We start from the raw sequence: 22,268 nt of genomic DNA on the forward strand, positions 1-22,268 counted from the left end.
TCTACACATTTTATATCATTCAAAATAAAGTCTAAAATATTGTTCCTTAGTACTTTAAATAATGAAATGAACCTTTAATGGACATCAATTTGTAGTTCATTAAAATACTGATAGAAAATTAAATGAAATTTTGTTGAATTTCATTCCAAAAATAATTTGTTTTCAAAGACCTTTTGAAATATAATAACTTTCCCTCTTCACTTATGTTGAAATAAACTTAGTTTTGTTCTTTGGTAAAATTTGTGCAGACTTTTCATTTGACTATAAAGATATGTGATACTAAGAGAGATTTTTTAATTTCTTTACAAATGAGAATATTTATTTAAAATAAGTCAGTAGATAATTTTGCTACAAAATTTTCTCAAATAACACTTAAAAGACAGCCAATTATAATGCATATTTTATTTACTTTTTATGCATCTTAACTTTTAACGAATAAAAGCTTTGAAAATAATAGAATGTGTACAAAATTAAAAAAAATTGAGCACCAAAAACCTTTGATCTGATGATCAGAATTCCAAATAAGGAATCTTAAATGGTTAGAAGACAAATGCTAAGCTAAATAATTTATGCAAACAATATTTTAAGCTATGAAAACAGACACAATAATGTAATCTATCTGAATAAGCATACCTTTTTTAGACGAATTTAAATTTTTGACCCTGTCCCTTAAGCAGTCAGAAGTTTGGACCTCTTAATGTTAATTTTCCTTTTTGCCTATTTCACTTTATCTCTAGAACTATTTATGAAGTAAACCGATTTTGAACTTGTTTGTCCAAACATAATTTTATGCAAAATATAGCTTTATATAGTTCATTACTAGGTTACTTTGATATAGTTCATTACTGGGCAAAACACTTTTGAATTGTTAGATGAGAAGAAAAAAATTTCCTGTATTTAAATGTAATTTTAGAATACAACATAGGTAAAATAAGCCAAATAAATTCTGGGGGGAAAATGTTTCCAAAAAAATTGATATTGTAAAAGTTCAGTTTCTCGAAAACTATTTCACCGATTTCATTCAAATTTTGGGTTTTATAATTTAAAATTAGATAGTTAAAATCCTAGAATCCAAATATGTTTTGACCGTTATTAGTTAAAATATTTATACACGTTATTTAATTCCTCAAATTGTTTCTAGAGACATAACAAAGAATGTATTAAATTAGGTATAAAAATTGAAATTAACATCAAGAAACTAAATTTTCAATCACTTTCCTGGTTAAACTATTTATAATCATATTTATCAGATTATGATTTCTTTCAAAGTCGAAAATGAAATCCGCCAAAATAAATGTATGTTTATTCAAAGAAGGTACTTTTTTAGTTTGATTTTGTAATCTCATCTGCATAAATCAATGCATTTAAACTTAACCCTTTAAACCAGGTTTTTTTTTTTTAAATTGCATTATTTATTTTTGATAACCCTTTAAACCAGGTTTTTTTTTTTTTAAATTGCATTATTTATTTTTGATAAAAGTATTTTAATAAATGTTTAATTTAATTTTTCTAATTTCTACAATTCCTACTTTTTAAATTAAAAACAGTGAAATCTAAATAAGTACACTAAACTTTAATACATATAGAATTCAAAAATGAATTTATTTTTATTAAAACATATTATACATTTCACAATTTGTAACATCAACACAAAATAAAAACAAGTAATAATATCACAAGTTTTATAGATGAAACTAAGTATGAATTGAGTAGTAATAAATTAAATTACAAAAAACATAAGCAAAACAGTTTTTTTCATAACTAATAATTTCAAGAAAATATACATATGAATAGATGTTTGCAGTGGTTTTCATTGAAAATTTGTATTAAACCATAAATAGGGAGAGACTGCACAAAACTTACAAAATGAAACACTTTTTTAAGCACTTCATACAAATCAAACTAAATGTAGAAAAAAAGCTGAAAACTGCTATTGTGCTTAATTTAAAACAGTATGTAAATAAAAACTTGCAATTTGTTAATAACTATGGAAAAAAGTTCTCTTTTTAAAATATTTATAAAGGAAAACTTATATATACTTCAATAAAGGCAATTATTTTAGCTTTGAGTTAATTAAGGTGAGAATTTTTATGAAGCAAAGACATCTTGAAAAGATATTTCTTTAAACTAATTTTCATTATTCCTTTGGAATAATGACTCAAATCTTTTACAACTTCTCAAGTTTCTTCAAACATCATTTGCTTCTCTTCATCTTTTTTTCTTTCAGCAGCTACTTCAAATGCCTTTGGGATATGTTGCTGCATAGAGACATATCCAGAAGGTTTATCTTCACAAAGAGAGGATGGTACTTCAATATTAAGCATTTCAGGTACCATGTAAGCTTTAAGCCAACCTACTAAAGGAGTAGTGGCGCTGATATAATGAGTTTTTCTGTGATAAAACAGCAAACCATCCAGCTGTACATGTGGAAAAAAATAAAAATAATAATTAGTATGATTTAAATCATCCATAACTATTAATTGAATGTTCAAATGTGAATGTGTAAAAAAAACAAAAAAACTAGACTTAATTTTTTGGTAAAAAAAAGTTTATGTAAATAAAATAAAAAAAAGGCAAGGATACTGCAATAAGAAACAGTAAAATTAGATAACATCACAAAGTTAATACAGTGATTGTCAGTATTAAAATCACTGGTTTATAAAATCAATAATTCAACTATAAATAAAGTTTTGAGAGTGAATTGCTGTGTCATTAAAAACCATTTCAAGTGAATTTTTTTTAGCTAGCTATATGCCTAAATGGCAAGATTTGAGTGTCAAGAATAAATTCGAAATGCATTAAAATTTATCTCTGACGATCAAATTAAAATTGAAAGTTACAAAAAGTTTTTAAAGCTAATTTTTATACCTTTAATTATGTAAGCTTTTTATAAAAAAAAAAATAGTAACAGATTTTAAAATATCCATTATCCACTTTTATATTTTATTCATTGTTGTAGACTACTAATATTGGCAACAAATTTCGATCTGAAATCATTTTTCAGGTGTTAACATTAATGAAATATTTACCCCTTATGTTTCTTATAAATTTTTCAAAAATCCAATCCTGTTAAAATAAACTTTAATAAACCTTTCTATAATTTTGAAACTATAATTAAAATTTCAATTACTTTATAACATAAGACTTTTAAATATATAATTGGTTTCATTAAATTATTTCCTTAACATATATGTAAATATAATAAAAGTTAAAACTGAAAATCAGTATGCAAAGAAAAAAAAAGTTTCATGGAAAATATCCAGATATCAGCCATCTAAACTATTTGTTATAATTGGTTACTAAGCAAATATGCCATAAAAAATTGCATATTTTTCCCTTGGAAAGTTTAAAATGTATGTTGAAAAAAATTTGTGAAATTATTTAAAATGCAATTCTTTAAAATAAAAATCTTTTAAAAAATCAAGAAAAATGGGCAAAAAAAAATTTTTTTTTTGCCTCTTTTGAAATAAACACAAAATATCAAACACCTAAAATAACTTACTTTTGATGGAAAAGGTAAAGGATCCTGAAGAGTTTTCTTCAAAGTTTCAGTATCACAGTCATAATGAGGTAAAGGAATAAATTTATACTAAAAAAAAAAATTGAAAAAAATCATAAAATTATGACCAAAATTAGCAAAAATCCTTTAATAATAAAATATTATTATTTACTTTTTGTTAAAGGAATATTAACACAATAGAACAATTATAACACACAGACTAGATAACAGAAATAGAGAATTCCAGGCATATATCATTCTATCTGGGGTGATTTTTACACTAAATGAAAATCCCTGAAACTTTTATGTGCAAAAAATCAATATCAAGATATCGATTTATATACCCCATATGTTTCCTATTTCACGTAAATTTTTTTATAAATAAGATTTATAATTGAATTAGCTACCAATGTTGAATATCACACCTTTATAGTAACTAATCTTATTTCTCACTAGTATCGTGTGAATATATTATTTTAAAATTGTGTGAATATGAATTGCAAAGTGAAACTTTTAAATTAGGTAAATACGAAAATTTATGTTTGATATTCGAACCACAGGAATATTAATTGCTATATTAGCGGATTGCTGCGCAGTTTCAAATATTCAAAATGACAAAAATCCGCCAAAGTAAAAGAATTGAATGGTGGATTTCTGCCCATTGGCAGAAGAATCGTGTGTATGTAAGCATTTCGTTAGCAGGAATTGGCAAAAGTTTCAAATTTTAGATTGAGGAATTCCGTGAAAATTTTGCCAGATTATAAGCTTTTGATTGGCAAAGGTCCGAGAATCAATGGTCTTGGGAAACGCAGAATTCCGTGATATTCCCAGAAAAATATTATGTCGTGCTATTAATTTTTAGACTAAAATTGTTACAGAGTAGGAATAAGATATTACATTGAGCAATTTTTAAACACTTATCAGATTGTTCCTAGAAGAAATATTCTTAATCATACAGCCAATTTAATAAATTGGTACAAAAAAAAGCTAATAATAAAAAAATATTTTAAATTACTAATTTATTACTCAATAATAGGAAATAAGACAGTATATTTTAACCAAATGATGTTAGGTAATACAGTAGAGAACCAATTATCCGTGATGCTCGGGACCATCGCTATCCCGGATGTCTGAATTTCCCGGTTTTCTGGATGGACCAAAAAGTGTCGTTAATCGATGTTTTATCGAACCCGAATTACAAGGAAAAAGTGTAACACATTTTAAAGTAAGAGAAAAAAGAAAAAGCACATTTAAATTTAAAAAGAAAAAAAATGATAGAAAAATAACATTTAAAAGTATAAAAAAAATTTGCAAGTTTAGACAAGAAAAACAAGTGTAAAAAATACAAAATTCTCATATTTATTTTTTAAAAATAATAACAATTCCTGAATTAACTAATATAAACAAAACCAATGATTAAATAACGCAATATATTTATTTCATACCTAATTATATGGGGGGGGACAATAAAATAAAAGAAAAACTCATTAATCTAAATAAAAACAACACTTGAAAATTATTGAACCGAAACGTTAGATAAAAAAAGGCACTAGCATAAATATTAAAACCCGGAACACGGCAAGATCAAGGGAATTAAAAAAAAAACTAATGATACAATTTATGATTAAAAAGAATTAATCTATTGAGAGCGAAATTTATCGTGAAAAGAAAAAAAATCAAACACAGCGGAATCAGAAAAACAAAACTGCAACCTGCTTCCTAAAATAATGGTATGTTTAAATTAATAAACAATTCTTTTATTTATTTTTTTATAAAAGCACAATTACAGCAGATGTGATTCCAAATCAAGAAAAACTTGCAAATGATATTGCACTACCAAAGAATCAGAATTTATTCATAAGAAAAAGATTTTATTTTTAGTAATCAATGTCAAATAAATAAATATATTTTTCTCTTTCATCTTCTGTTCACTGATATGCATGTGCAATGCATTTTCCCCACCCCCACTTCAGCATGCCACTTCTTTGAGTTTGATTGACGGCCGAAAGGAGAAAACAAAACATTCCTCCCTTTTGTGCCTCCTCTCGATCTAAAGATCTTCAAGGTCACGGAAGAAATGACGTGTCTCTGGGTAACCGGGGAAAAATTCTCCCCTTCCTAACATTTTCCTCTACTCAACTTCAAGGATGAGTCCAATTTCCGCTTTTTTTTCATAATTGTTCTAGCTGAAAATGGGGGGAAAATAGAGCAAAATTTTCCCTGGTTTTCTGGTTTCCCGGTTATCTGGATACCGGATAAATGGTTCTGTACTGTGTTAAAATACGGCTAATAAGGTTATATTACCTGATTATCATCAGAAATAGTTTTCACTTCTGGGGTCTCCTCAATTTTTGTATTCCTCCAATAAAATCGAAACTCTGTCTAAAGAGAGAAATATATTCAATGAATATTTATTCAAGCTAGTAAAAAATATGAGTTAATTAACATTTCTGAAATTTAAAATAAAAAGATTTTGCAAAAAATGAACTTTCATGAAGGAAGCAAAGATTAAAGAACATAAAAGCTAGTAATACTTAATCATTTGCACAAAAATGACTTTTAGTTAACAAACAGCACAAATGTAATACCTTCCCAGCAGAGGATGCTTAAGTGTTAGGCTAAAAATTAAATAATTGAGAAAATGTGTCTCACATTATAAAACCAATAACTGTAACATTCATATCCTGAATAAAGTTTCAAACAGTTCTTTAAATTAACATTACATTATTAAATATTTTCCTTTATTAAAATTGAAATATATGGGTTTTTTTTCTGTTTTTAATCGTGATTCTTTTTACAGAAAATTAAACGAAAGCAAATGGTAGAAAAATTTTATTTACAATGATATATACTTAAGAATGCTTTAATATACTTAAGAATAAGTATATAAAGAGTAAGTATTGAATTCATACAATAATTGCATAGGCATTGGCTTTAAAAGTATCTCATATCTTTTTTAAATTACGATAAGTTCTGCTACTTACTGTAAGAGAGATTTTTTTTTTAAAGTGTGACTCAAGGCAAATTTCTTTAACAAATTAATTTGACAGTTGATCAAAAAAATATGAATTTATTAAAATTAAATAAGTTTAATTATATTAAATAATTTAATATATTAATAAGTTTTCAGCAAAATTATTGTTAAAAAAGGAAATTAATCAGTTAATTATAATTTAGAATATCAACAAAACATTTAAAGTCCAATGATTTATTAATAAATTTTTTCAAAATTCTACCATTATTTAATTATTATTCTGATAATTCATACAATAATTAATATTAATCTGTGAATAATGTGCAACAGCAATTTTGCACAAATAACCAAAGATCAAGACTGATGATTATATACCAAATTATATTTTGGAGATAAAATTGTATAATATTTATGGGAAAAGTGGTTTGATTAGTGTTTAAAATACAGGACATTCTGTATTCAAATTTATAAAATAACTCTTTCAAATAAAATAGTGAATTAAAGATATAAGTCATGAAACTTGTTGCTTAAAAAAAAGTCAGGATGCTTTCAAACTAATTATTTAAAATGTAATAGTAAATTCATCTTTTCCTTGATTTTTTTTATTTTACTTCATTACATACCAGAACATAAGAAACATGCCTAAAAGAATTTATCAGAAATCAAAATTATTACTAACATATAAAAATGGTGAATACCATTTTTTTTCAAAATATTAAAATAACAGACAAACATTTAATACATAAAAGCTTAAAAAAATAAAAGAATATTAAGTAAAACAATAAAGTAATGTTAATAATAAAAATGTAATACAAAAATAAAATAGTATTTTAAATATAAGAATTCTTATTTCCTCACATCTGAATCATAACAAGGGTGAGATTTCCAGCACATTACATCCAATATATAATATGTTTTATTAGATTCATCGAATATGCAATCTAAGATGGTATAAGCTCTACCTGATCCTAGAACACAAAATTAATTGATAATGAACACAAAAAAAATGAATTAATACAAAATTTAATAATATGAAATTACGAAAAATGAATAATTATACAAACTGAAAAATAAATTCCATAATAACATGATATGAGTATATTCTTTTGCATATTGTCTAAAGATTTGAAAAATATTGTCTTGCTTTTTGTACCTGTTATAATCCATTGTATTTCGTAATTTACAAGGTAAGTAAAGATTTGGTTGAATGATCAAAAATAGGCACAAAAAATCATTGTCTTGATAGCAGTTATACACAACAAGTGTCATTAAATCAAAAATTTGGAAACTAACTCACTTATATCTTCTGATAATCTTTAAATTCAGTTTTGATAAATTTAGCAACAAAAAAAATTTAAATTTTAAAAAAGAATATTTTGAAAGCTCTGCAAATTGTCAAAGATAAATGAAAACTTTTTAATAATGAACACTTCCAAATTAATTTACACTCTTATCTTTGTAAAACAAAAACTATTTTAAATAGCTTTAAAAATTATCTTAAATTGAAAAAAAAAAAGAACAGAGGCTTTAGGAAAAAATTAGAAACACTTCTAGATTAAAATCAACTTTCCATTGTTTCATCTGACAGTAAAGAGTAAGAAAATAACATTTTTTATTTTTTGCCACCTTTTTTTGTTACATTACAGTAGCAGTAAACTTTGTGAAGAAATGAACTTTGAAGTGTGTTGAAGGTTTAAGCTAGAGATTACATCTGAGTTAAAAAAAATATCTAATTCTTAACATAGGTTTAGAATAATTGAATATTAATAAAAGTGATAGTTACATAAGTTCAAATATTTCATCTTTACAAAATTATTAAAAGAATAAATTATTACCTTCAATACGCCAATTGCCACCAGGTAAAAGTGAGTAAAAGGTATTCACTCTGTACCCACTTCTAGTATATACTTTGGTTTTACCCTAAAAAATAAAAGGAGAAAAGTATTTGATGTCAATAATTTTAAAGTAAAAAATCACATATAAGAAAGAAACACTTTTAATCAAAAAAATGTTTTGCCACCTTTCAAATTTGGAAATTATTTTATAATTATCAATTACAAGCAATTTGTTTTACTTTAAAGCATGGGGTTCAAATTCCTAATTGGAATATTTGTACTAACAATTCGTTTGTAAAACCATTTTGTCAAAAATTTAAAAAGAAAAGAGAGAAGAAAAAAAAGGGTTCTTTCTAGTTAAATTTTTTAAATGATTTATAACACTGGAAAAAAGTAACTTAAATCGAAGAAATTATACATTAAAACCAAAAAAATAAAAATTATTGTCAGTATTTAAAATTTTTATCTTAATTTTTATTTAAATTGCTCTGTAGAAATGTGAAGACAAATAGTTTTGCTCCAAATACAGTATGTCCTGAAACTAAGTCACAGTTTTGAGTATTTAGAAATAAAAAATTAGAAAAATTTAGTACTTTTGATACATTTGACTAAGCTTTATTAGCACTTAACTTACTGAAAATAAGTTCTGACTTTTATCGAACATTAAGCTGGTGGTTTACCTGTGCAAAAAATCAGTTTGCCCAATGTTATTTAATGGCAGAAAAGTGTATAGTAGGGGTATTTTTGCACATTTTTTTCCATTTGGAGAAATAAAGATTGAAATAAAAGTATTAACATTTTATCAATTCTTAAAAGATCAAACTATGTTATTTTTTAAAAGAGGCCTAAAGTATAGAGGTTTACATAAAGCACAAAAGAATATTGCTTACATTTTTCTCCTTAAAATTTGATTTAAAATTTCAATATATATTCATATGTACACAAAAGCAAATGCCTAAGTTTTGAAACTTTATCAATTATTTAAACGTTTTTTAATTCTTTTTTTGTATGATGTTACTTAACCCCTCGTTTATGGCACTTAGAATGATGAAACCTGTCTGCCTGGTCCAATTGTTATACTATCCATAAGCAAAAGGATCGTTTAGCATTTATATGAAAAAGAGTTTTTGGTAAGAGACAAATTATGCATTTCTTAAGCAAAAATGGGTACATTAATGTTGTTTAACTATACCTTTACCTATGCACCTAATTTTTAAAAAAATGAAAAATTTTAAAAAAAAAATCCAGATGATGAAGACAATGGATGACGACTGGGAAAAAAAACTTTCAGGTTATAGACTACTCTCTCAGCATTTGGCTCGAAAGTTCTTTCTTGTTGATTGCCTTTGATTTGCTGTTTTCGTTTGAGCTTACAAAAGTTTTACTCATACAAACATTTGTTCGCAAAAAATAACATATTCGAGATGAAAATTATCCACCTATGCTATGAGAGCAACAATAAAGTAAACCAGAAATAAAATTTTTGCTAAATTAGCCATTTCTTTGAAATCTAGGCAACCACCATGTATCTTCTTTTAAGAATCTAAATTATTCTAAACAATATTGCTTTAATATTTACAAGGATCAAACAATATAATAGATATCTTGTGAATAGTAAAAAAATATGAGTTTGTATTCTCCCTTACTTTTATGTTTAAAAACAAAATCAGGCATCGGAAACATTGTCTCTCAAAATAAGTAACAAAATAGTAGCATATTACCACCCAGAACTGTTCCTGAAAGAATTTTTCGTTTTTTTAAGCTTCTTTATTGAATCCCCATTCATACTATTAGTCTTGCATTCTAGAGGTTACATGGAAAAGCCACTTTGAATAGGGGTGTGAGATTAACTGTTTTTCTTTAATGCAGTGGAATGATGAAGAAAAAAAATATAATAATTAAAGGAATCTCAATAGCAGAGTAAGTTCTCAGGTAATGCATAAACTATCCATTGGAAAATTTAAATTTGTTATTCTTTCCATGGTCTCACATTAAAAATGATCTCACTTTTGTTTATATTAAGAACCTAATAATCAAACTCTTAAGGAGTTCTTCAGACAGCAGAACAGTCCAATACATTAGAATTAAAAAATATTATTAAAAAAAAAATTTCAACATGGTGGTAATTAACATTTAATAATAAATATTCCGAAATTTAGAGTATTTTAAAAACAACACAAATAAAAATGCTACTAACCCTAGATGCAACAACTAGAGAGCGCTTTCCTACTGGACAAAGTACTAAATACCACAAGGCAGCCATATCGTCTGGTACATCGACTAACCATTCCGAAAGCATTAACTGAAACAAAAATTGCTATTTAGAAAGCTAATTAAATGAAAATATTAATATTATGCAAGAAAAATATTTTAAACCAGAACCCAGCAACCAAATTTAAACTAATTATTCATGAATCTAATTTACAATCTATATTACTTAATGCATGATAAAATGAAATTAAAATTTTTATGTTTGATGTAATTGAGAGAATCAAGAGCGCAAAACCATACACATTAACAAAGAAAATAATAACTAATCTAGAAAAGTAAACTTCTTTAATACATTTAACAGTAATTTTTATTAAAAAAATATATGAATATACAGTTTGCCTGTAACAGTCAACTTTTGATATAATGACCCCTGTGCAACCCAACATTGTATAGTCAAAGAAGATAACCACTTTGGTCGTAACTAAAATGGAGGTTGGGATAGCTTGGTTGGTAGGGCACTGGGCCCATGTCCAAAAGTTCGTGGGTTCAATCCCTGCCAGCCGAAGACTCCCCGTGTAGTAAATGGCAATTGAAGTATGTTAAATCTGTCAAGTCGCAAAGTCCTTGATGTTCCCATAACAAATCAATACCTCTGGAGGTACTGACCCAGGAGTTTCCTTGTCTTCTGGATTGGTTCAAAATTATAAGGCTACGGAGTTGAATATTAGTAGCCATAAGCCCTAAATAGGGTCGGCTGTTCAACGATGGTTATAAGAAAAATATTAAAAAATGGACATAATAACGGGTCATTCCACATCAAATCATACAGGATTTTACAAAAATGGCACCCACCGTCTCAGATTTTGATGAAAATTTGTACATTTATAGAATTTTTGATGCTGATTTCAAAAATATCAATTATATTTAAATCAGTTAAGGGGTTTAAAAGTTATAAGCATTTAGATTTTTGCCAAAATGACACATTTGCCGCCAATTTTATTCATACATCAAAGGCTATTATTGATTGTAACTCCCCTTATATTTGTCATAGAGCAATAATTTTTTTTTATTTTGTTCAGAATAAAATAATCTGTCATTTAAACACATTTGTTTGCAAATAATTATCTTACTTATTTAGTAAATGGGTCTGTTTTGCAGTTTTTTGATCAACGGAGATGAGTAACTTCAGGAGCTGATTTCTGGCAACTCGCCCCCTTCAATTTCAAAAATATTTCAGGCAAAGATAGTTGAAAGTGCAAACTAACATCTGATATAAAAATTTTGATGGGCGGTTCACTCACTTTTTAAAAAAATATATTTTTCTTATGAATTATTATGCGTTAAAAGTATTGGTAGTTTGATGATTCATTGTCCTTAATTGTAATTGTAACTAGAGTATAATAAAATGAGAATGGTAGAAAAATATGTAAAATAAAGTAATAATTTATTAAATTATTTTTTTCTTCTTTATTTGAGCCCCCCCCCCCTTCAAGAAAGAAAAGGAAAAAATTTGAGAATGAACAAAATTTCACCTTTTTTGTAAATAAATTTATCCAGAATCATATAGCTTTGATAAATGAGAGTGATCAGAATCTAAAAAAGGATAAATAAAAGTTTCTCTAAAAGAGTAGAAGGCAATACCAAATAATAAAAAGCAGCCATTAAATTTTATTTTTAATTGAATTAACTTTCATCTTTATGGAAGGAGAAACACAGAATTTATGATGTTGAATAACATCAGAGAGAAAATCATTGTAAACTTTATTTTAATTCAAACATTTTGTTTGATTCTAAAATGTAATTCAAGACCAAATTATGAATATTTATAGTTAATTTTATCCTTTTATTTGTCACAATCAGGGTTGGCAAGGTTTAGGACAGAATGGATTAATCCACGGTTTAAACCGTCCTGTCCAAAACCCCTTTGTCCAAAACCCTTTTACTCAAATTATGTCAAAATTTTATCTGAACGATATTTAGAAGGTAAAATAAACATAGAATTAATAACATATTGATAATTAAATCTACTAGAGAATATTTGTTTTTAAAAATATAATGTTTTATTAATATTGTTTGACTCTTCAATTTAAACAATGAACAAAGGAAGATTAATCAGTAATCAAGTTCAATTGGTCCTCTCCTTCAATAGTACATAACTGAAGTTTGACCTTTGCCATATAGGTTAAGCTATTAGGGACTAAGTGCTTGGTTACTCATAAACAGGTTTATTTATCTATAAGAAGTACTATTCAAGAATACTTTTATTTCATTCAAGTTCGATTCTTTTAGCATAGTGGTGATACATCACCAATGTCAATAACTGAAACTGATATTATGCCCTTCAAAACTGTTAATACATTTTACAGTTATTTTGTATTTCCAATTTAAACTAATATATTCCTATTTAAAATAAATTTTTTTTTAAATAGATGTTTTTTTTTATCATCCTGTAATGCAGAAATTATAAAAAAATTTTAAAAAAATATTGTAAAAAATAAAAGGCTAATTTTTAAACAAATTTAGTATTTTCTAAAAAAATTCTTATTATTTAATATTGCATTATTTATCCTTATGCAAAAACATTATTTATCAGTATTAAAATCATATTTATATTCAAAGGGTTAGATATTGACTTTTGTTGTTCAATGAATTGTGGAGCTTAAAAAATTATAAACCTTTTCCTATTATATTATATTATTTTCCTTTAATAAGTTAAAGTAAATTGTATAAAAAATATCAAATATTTATTGATACAAGTAATTAAAATGTGTACAATGGTTACACCTATAGATTTTTTAACGTTTTCCAAAGTTCAAGGTTTTGAACACTTTAAGACAGTTTTATCCAGTTTAGGACAGTTTAAGACAGTAAAACCCACGTGTCCTGTCCAAAACCAGTTTAGGACGTCCAAAACCCCAACCCTGGTCACAATGATTGTCATGGTAATGAGATACTCCTAAAAAATTTCTTTTAAAACGCTGATAAAGCTCAAAATATTTATTTTCTATTTATTTTAATTATCTTGAAATGATTTTAAATCACCAACTATCTGATAATTTGTATGCTCTTATTTCATCACTAACACTTGCAGGCTTTTTTTATTCTGTAAGACTTTTATTATAATTAGATACATCCAAATTTTTTTTAAAAAAAAAAAACATCTGAATAGAAAAAAAAATACTAAAAACTATTGACACACTCCATTCCTACCTTCCCAAAAAAGAAATTTGACTAATCAGAATGTATCATTTGCCTGAACATTTCTGTTTGTTCCAATCAGAATTGAGTCTCATGTAAAATTTATTTTCTTTAAAATCAATAAAATGGTATTTCCATTAATTTAGAACAGAATAGAAATAAGTTTTCAAAAATTTTGTATGTATCAATTTGGTATTTAAAGAAGAGTTTTATTATGGAAACCCAAGTATTATGCAGTATTGGATTAACTTTGAAAGATTTTAAATGCAGTTTAAACTCGCAGAAGATTTTGGAACTTTCTTTTGAGAACATAGAACTTATTTTATTAAGGAGCAATTTAAATTTTAAGGAAAGTTCAACTATATGCCTCATACATGAGGAGCATATCTTGTATCAGTATGAAATATTTATATATATATAAAAAATAAAAAAACGTTACGACTTATTTAATTTTCCTTCCAATAAGACCAAGAAAGTCTCCCTTCATGTCATAAGTGTAGATCAAGCTAAAACATATAGAGCTAAATTGCAAATTTCAGCGATTCCTGGCCAGAAATTGTGTTCGTGATGCAGAAATTGTGTTTGTCTTGTTCATTCTCAAATTTCTTCTTTTCTTTTTTGAGGGGGGGGGGCTCAAAGAAAGAAGAAAAAATATAATTTAATAAATGATCACTTTGTTTTTCATCATAATCTACCATTCAAATTTTTTTACATCATTTTATTATACTCAAGTTACAATTACAATTAAGGACTATAAATCTTCAAACTATACCAGTACTTTTAATGCATAATAATTCATAAGAAAAATATTTTTTTTTAAAAAGTGAGTGAACCGCCCATCAAAATTTTTATATCAGATGCTAGTTTGCACTTTCAACTATCTTTGCCTAAAATATTTTTGAAATTGAAGGGGGCGAGTTGCCAGAAATCAGCTCCTGAAGTTACTCAACTCCGTTGATCAAAAAACTGCAAAACAGACCCATTTACTAATTAAGTAAGATAATTATTTGCATACAAATGTGTTTAAATGACAGATTAATTTATTCTGAACAAAATAAAAAAAAATTATTGCTCTATGACAAATATAAGGTGAGTTACAATCAATAATAGCCTTTGATGTGTGAATCAAAATGGTGGCAAATGTGCCATTTTGGCAAAAATATAAATGCTTATAACTTTTAAACCCCTTAACTGATTTAAATATAATTGATATTTTTGAAATCAGCATCAAAAATTCTATAAGTGTACGAAATTTCATCAAAATCTGAGACGGTGGGTGCCATGGCTGGATGAACTGACATGGAATGACCCTAACATTAGATTGTTAAATGGTGAGTACATAAAATTAGTGCAAATATTCACTTATATTTCATAAATACTATACTTTTTTTTTACAAAAACATGCTACTCTTTAAATTGAATTACGAAGGTGACGAATACACATTTTCTTTTATGTCAATAAAGTTATTTAATATAGCACATTAGAGGTCAAAAATAATTTAAATTTCTTCAAAAGAAGTCTTTTAAAACTGTACAAAAGCTTCAGCCAGACACTAAGTGCTTTTTCCAGATTTTGAAATTTTGCTTTACGAGAGCAATGTTATGAAATTGAAACACATTTTGTTCTTCTGCCTTTAGAATTGCATCATGATTTTTAACTAATGTAAACAAGGGACTTTTCAACATCTTGAATAATCTAGCTATTTGTGATTTTGATGTTATTCTTCCACCCACTTCCCTTAAAATTATAAATTCCATTTTTCGCATATAGTGTTACACTGGTTACGATCAGCCATTTTCGCTACATAACATATGTCCAGAAAATTGAGCAAAATTAAAATCAAGAATAATGTGAATTATATGTGTTTAAACTCCAAAATGAACCACCTCTCACATCAGTTTACAAAATGAGTGAATAAGATATTTAAACAAGAGAATAAACTTCAAATTCTCAACAATAGTAAGAAATCAATATTTCACAATCTTTTTTATCATAGAATACGTTTAGGACCTCCGAGATTGAGAATAGATGGTCTTGTCACTCTTCCTTCATTCATAGAGAATTCAAGATGTTTCATGTTTATTGAGCAATGAAATTAAAAGAAATAGTGGTTTGAACAATTTTCCCGAGACTTGACTCACTGAAAAGAAATTTTTAAAAGGTTATGGTTATACATACTGCTATACGACACTCATACTTCCTGTGCTACTTTATGGAAGTGAAACTTGGACCCTAAATTCAGATATACAGCGGACTCTAGGCACCTTTGAAAAAAATATCCTCAGAGCCATCTTTGGCGCAATTCAAGAAAGGAGATGCTGGGGAACCAGATATAATTTCCAGCTTTACCGACTCTACAAGCAGTCCCAAATTTCACAAATAATTTGCAGTAATATGCTGAGATGGCTGGGCCATCTATGGAAAAGCCCTGAAAATAGCGCCATGAAAATAATCACCTTTAAGAACCCCGAGGGGTCACATCCCAGAGGCAGACCCCCCTACTAGATGGCTCAACGAGATCAAAATGATTTGAAAACCCTAAAGATAATTGGAAGGGAGTTGCCATGGATAGGAGGCGCAGGCGTTTGTCAGCTGTTGAGGCAGCCAAGGGCTACAGGGGGTTGCTGCACTGACAAAGAAGAGAAGAAGAATATGATTATACACGAAACTCTTCTTTCTAAATGACTGCGCAAAATAAATTTTCAATTCTCAATAATGGTAAATATTTGATATTTCACAATATTTTTTATCATAGAATTGGATCAGCACCTCCTAGATAGAGAATAGATGGTCTTATCCAGGGCGATTTTGGTACCGTTTTTCGGTACCTTCACAAAATTTTTTTAAAAAAATCGGTACCTTCACAAAATTAAAAAAAAATATATCGGTACCTTCACAAAAAAAAACTCATCTTCACGAAAATAAAAAAGAAAGTTAGAAGGAATTAAAGTGCTGAATAGTTTTCCGAGCGGTTCACGGAAAAGTGGATTCACAGTGAACGCCGTATGGTACGCCATCGGACGGCGTTCTGCGCAACCGCACTAGCTCGAAAAGGCTTGATATGCTGACGTCACTTCTCCTAAATACGCCATTCAATCGGAGTGAGTGGTGAAGTTTTTATACTAGGCAACCGGCTAAATTGAGCCAGCGCGTAAACAACTAAACTCATTTTCCCAGGTGACCAGTGTTTTTGTTATGATTTAGCGTCAAACGTGTTCCATTCGTATTTTTTAACAAGATTTATGAAAAGTTTTTATAATGAAGCGAGGAAGAAATTTAAGTGGAGCGGGTGGCTCACGGAATAGCGATTATTACATGAAGCGTTTACGCACGATCGATAGTGTAGGAACGAATCAATTAAAACATTTTTTCAGTCTGAAAAAACTGAGGAGAAACTGTCACAACAGTCGCCATCTGAAAAAACCGTAACAGTTGACAACGAGGCACAGTGCATTGAAAATGCTACGGAACCAATGATTGAAGAGTTACATGATTGTTTTGTTACAGAAAAAAGCGATGCTGTTCCTGCGATAGAGGAAAATGTCGAAAGCGAAGTCAATTTCATCAGTAGCAAAAAGCCTGAAAACATCGATAAGGAAAATAAATTAACCAATGTCACAAAGTATGAAAAATGTAAAGAATGGATTTACTATAGTCCTTCAGCTGGAGGGTTTTTATGCAGAGTGTGCTCTGTTGTAAATAATAAAGGACCTTGGATAACTGAAGGGGTAAATTTTCTTGGGCATCCAACTAGATGCATGAAGAAACATGAAGACAGTAGAATGCATATTAATGCAACAAGCAGTATCAATTCAGTTAAAAAATTCAATGTTTCAGAGCAAATTCAAAAAGGAGCCGAAAATGATAAAGAAAAAAATAACATTGTAATGAAGAAATTTGTTAAAGTTTTAAACTTTATGGTACAAAAGCAATGGGCTGTTTTAGAAAATTTTGAGAGTTTAATACAATTTTTGGGCAATGATCTTCAAGATACAGACATTAGGAGACACTTAGAAACTTGTGCAAAAAATGCAACATATTTATCACGAGTTTCTGTACAAAACCTTTTGGAATGTATTTCCGAATACATTGAAGAAAGTATGTTATCACAATTAAAAGTGTGTGATGCTTTTGCTTTGTTTGCAGATGAAAGCATGGACAAAGCACAAAGAGAGCAACTAGGCTTATTAGCCAGATTTAAAGTTCCTAATGGAAAAGTTCAAGAGAATTTTTTAGGACTTATAAATTTAGCAGCTACTGATGCTGCAACTATAATGAGCACNCTGAGATGCAGCATTTCACAGAAGTCTTTAAATTGTCATCTAAACATAATTTTCAATGGATCCAAATTATTATCTGATGAACAGGCTCAAAACATAATTACTATCTTTAAAAATACTGAAAATCGCAAAATATCTCTGTGATTGATATAATTTTATCTATGTATTCTGTATTTTTATTATTTTTTCAACCATTAATTCAAAAGTAAAGTTAACATAATATCAAAATAATAATTTCTTATATTAAGTTCAATAAATTTTATTAGTAAATAAGTTTAAAAATTTCGATGCTGGCTGGCTGTATAAATTACATTGAATTAATAAATGGAATTAATCTGCAAGCTGTCTTATAAGCAATTCCTTGCGCAATATGTGTATGTTTTTTATAGTATTGTACTTTTTGTATACATATGTAGTTTTTTTTTAGCAATACTTAATTTTCACAAAAATAAAAAAAAATTTCACAAAAATAGGTACTAGGATTGAAAACCTGGATTAAGCCCTGTTATCACTCTTCCTCATAGAGAATTCAAGATGTTTCATGTTTATTGAGCGATATTTAAAAAAATTGTGGTTTGAACAATTTTTCCCAAGACTTTTCTAAGCATTGACTTGACTGATTGACCTGTTGTCAACAAGAAAATGTATAAAAATTATTAGACCTGATCTTTATAATATCTTGGAGGCTTTATGCTGATTTCCTCACATTCCATGCCGTCATTCTCTTTGTCTTCAGTTTCCTCCTCTTCACCCCACTCATCAGTAGCTAGTTTTCTAGCATGGCTGGCATAGTCATAACGTTTCCTGAGAAGCAAGGAATTAGAAATAGTCAACCACAAAAAACAAATAGTGTAAATAATTATTATTTAGTAAGTGAAAGTAAGAAGTAAATTGGTTGCTTTTTTATTTAATAAAGCCCTCTCCCAACTGATAATGAACACCTAAACGAGAAAAAAATTAAAAATAATTTAATGTTTTGCATTTTAAGAAACAGTTTAATGAAATGGTTTATTACAAAATACCTATATAATTTCGCTTATGTTAATTATATAGCAAGTGAGTCACTTATCAAAACCTGCTAAATATTAATAAATCAATATTATTTATAAAAAATATTAGTTATGGCCTAATTGATGTGTAATAAAAGCCTATGTTTAAAAAAGTTTATTATATTATATTATAAAAGTTTAATGAAAGTTCCATTTCTTCACTGAGAGGTTTAATTTGGTTTCAATTACTTTATTACCTTTTAAATGTTTTTACTCTTATCTAGAAATTATTAACTCGGGCAACAACAAAAAAATTTTAAAAAATGCTAACAGCTGTTTTGATGAATTATGGAAAATTGTGTAAATAATACATATGACAAACTTAAAGAAAGTCTTACTAATTAGGATTTCTTTTTAAAAATTAATATATTACACAATTGGGTAAGAACAAAATACAATTAAAAAAATTATTTTAAGTATTTTCTTCCTAAAACTATATAGTAAGCAAGTTTTATTAAGGGACTACTCACATATTATATAATCAATAATAAACAAAATTATTTAAATACTTTATAATAAACCATTTTATAATAAACCATTTCATAACAATATTATACAGATGGAAAATAATAGTACTCCATAGAGTAAAGTGTAGAAAATTTGAAGCGTTACTCTCGACCTGTAACAGGCTGTAGTACTCAAAATTTCATGACGATACAAAACATAGGTTTTTATTACACACCAATTAGGCCATAACTAATATTTTTAATAAATAATACTGGTTAATAACATAAGGCAGAGTTAATATATTTAATAGTATTTAAATAATGTTCTAATTGTTTATTTTTAAGGCCATTAGTTATAGGAGAAAAATATTTGAGTTTACTAATAGTTTTAAAAAAATATATTTTTTTATTGGATGGCACTCAACCTGTTTTAAAATACTCCTGATTTGCCTCTCTATCTCAGAGAGGATCACAGAGTAACAAGAACCTCTTCCCCTCAAAAAAGTACACAAAAAAAAAAATTTCCTCCTAACATGAGTTGTTGATTAGAATTGATTAGGAAAGAAACTTATTAGGTAGTTGATTAGAAACTATTCAAGAGCATTTGATTCATTTTTGATGCTTTGGAGGTCAAAAATTAAATGACAGAAAGAATCTTACAAAAATATTTGTCTGGAAATTATAGAGCCCGACATAAGGGATCCAATGATCTGCTTATGCACCATAGCATATCAAGTAAGTAAAATATTGTAAATGCAAGGCAAAAAATAAGTTATGATGCATCTCTTAAAACTTGTAATTCTCCAGCGCAGGAAAGAAAAAGTACAACAGATTTATTTATACAGGCAAAATTATAAACAAACTCTTATAAAAAATTATTTTCTTCTTTATTAGTAGCTGAAAGAGAAAGAATAATTCTGAGTACCAAATTACATAGTTCCTTTATTTGATGCAGGTGTTTGATTAGTTCTAATTAAAAGCCTTAATTGTTCAAATTTAAATCTTCTGGTTCCAAAATTCTTTGTTAGTTCCATCAATGACTAAAAGAATTATGAATATGAATACTAATAGAACAATAAAGAGGTAGAGCATTCATATTTCAAATAGTATGGAAGTTCTTGGAGTTATGTAGTTTCCAAAGACTAATGAACTCACTGGGCTCATCTAATTTTCCTCATTCTTTAAACTTTATCACCACAGAAGCTCAAAATTCAATGAAATATGATGAATGTCCAGTTGTCACTCAGTCAAACTGACAACTAGAACATTTTTCCTACTAGCAGATGACATTTATACCTACTTATAATAAAATTATTAAACAAATTTAGGACAAAAATATAATTTTGGGCAGATTATTTTAATGATCAATTCAATATTAAACTTACTGCTTTTGGGCCTCTAAGAATTTTCTTCTCCTCTCATCTTGACTAGACAAACGGTTCTTAGCCTTATAAAGTGCAAATCGGGGATGTTCAGCAGCAGTAGAATTCGGATCGGTAGTCACTTGTGACACAGCAAAGGCTTCAATTAAATCCTCCATATTACTTCTAACACTAAAAAAGAAACATTTGTATGATTTACATGCAATTTTATTTTGAAAAAATTACGATAAATACATTTAAATAATGAATCATAAAAATATTTCAGACTAATTCTTATAGTATAATAATTTTCATACAGACTTCGTGAGAATTTTTTTCTAAAAAAAAAATTTTTGTCCTGAATTATAAAGGTGCAACCAAAAAATTTTCAAGAGTTTATGAAATAAAAACTAATATATGAACAAATCAATTAATAACTGATATAAGTTACATTTACAAAGTAGTGTCATATAATGTGACACTTTCATTACTTAGTTTCATTTACTGATATTTTAATATATTTAGGCATATTTTTTATTATTAAATCTTTAAAACATAAATAACACGAACAAAGGGCAGTAAATAAAGAATTAACATAACAGTGAATTACTTAATAAGAAATTATATTAAATAAGTAAAATGTTTTTCATAATAATGTTGAGCAAAGGAGCTTCTACTATAATGAGATTAAGGAGAGAAGTTAATTTAGTTTAAAAAGAGAAGCCACACAAATTAACTTTGACTTTTTTTTTATTTATCGTTTCTTCGGGAAATACTGCAAAACAATTTTATTGAAACTTAAAAAAAATTTCTTAAATATCTCAATTCAATGAAAAACTCGGTAAAAGCCGAAGCAGCAATCTGGATACGTGATTATTAAAAACAAATCATAAAGAATTACTAGAATGAAGATCATCAAGGATATTACTTCATAAGATAAAAAAAAATTTGGTTTTTCAAACAACAATTAATATATTTCGAATTTATATTGCTAGCCTAGACTGTAAGACATTTTAAAGTAGAAATGATGAGTTCGAATATAATATTTTGTTTTGGTTTTAAATGGAGCCGGAGAAATCTCATGAAACGTATGAACCGTTTAAACTGAAGCACTTTTATAGTTTCTTTTATAAGCAGTTTTTACATAAAGAGCCTGATATAATTCATTCCATCCGAGCATTGCATTGTTCAAGTTTTTATTTACGAATGCATGGTGAATTTACTAAAAAATTAAGATTATATATTACTTGATATCGAAATCATAAATAAAGAAAAGTTATAAATAAATTATTCTTATTTATTCACAGTCTGAATTTAATGATTTAAATAATATTATATTAAACACAAGACATTCACTTTCTTGTTCTTAAATAGAATATTAAAAATTTTGTTATCTTACTAACTTTAACTGTAT

General features: G+C 27.2%; 1 protein-coding gene across 3 annotated transcripts; it reads right to left on the bottom strand.

The window, feature by feature from the left end:
- Positions 1 to 1,583: 1,583 nt before the first annotated feature.
- Positions 1,584 to 22,058, bottom strand: LOC107456074 (snurportin-1). 3 transcript variants are annotated; one of them, XM_016073840.3, is made up of 9 exons: positions 21,783 to 22,058; positions 20,879 to 21,046; positions 18,661 to 18,802; positions 10,506 to 10,610; positions 8,309 to 8,393; positions 7,332 to 7,441; positions 5,804 to 5,881; positions 3,503 to 3,589; positions 1,584 to 2,417 (listed from the first exon to the last, which is right to left on the bottom strand). In XM_016073840.3, the coding sequence occupies exons 1-9, from the start codon at positions 21,785 to 21,787 to the stop codon at positions 2,178 to 2,180; spliced, it is 1,020 nt and encodes a 339-aa protein (XP_015929326.1). In that variant the 5' UTR covers positions 21,788 to 22,058; the 3' UTR covers positions 1,584 to 2,177. The 3 variants fall into 3 exon arrangements, with proteins under 3 accessions (XP_015929326.1, XP_015929325.2, XP_015929327.1); XM_016073839.2 differs by having other exon boundaries at positions 21,999 to 22,054; XM_016073841.2 differs by having other exon boundaries at positions 21,756 to 22,044.
- Between the last annotated feature and the right edge of the window lie 210 nt (positions 22,059 to 22,268).

The sequence above is a fragment of the Parasteatoda tepidariorum genome, chromosome 3, assembly GCF_043381705.1.
Source record: "Parasteatoda tepidariorum isolate YZ-2023 chromosome 3, CAS_Ptep_4.0, whole genome shotgun sequence".
NCBI lineage: Eukaryota > Metazoa > Arthropoda > Arachnida > Araneae > Theridiidae > Parasteatoda > Parasteatoda tepidariorum.

Coding starts and splice junctions, on each gene's coding strand:
- LOC107456074 (XM_016073839.2), bottom strand. CDS start 22,039: ATGCAATGCTCGGATGGAATGAATTATATCAGGCTCTTTAT. Junction 18,803..20,878: donor TTCTTAGAGGCCCAAAAGCA/GTAAGTTTAATA, acceptor CTTGCTTCTCAG/GAAACGTTATGACTATGCCA. Junction 5,882..7,331: donor ACCCTTGTTATGATTCAGAT/GTGAGGAAATAA, acceptor TTCTCTCTTTAG/ACAGAGTTTCGATTTTATTG.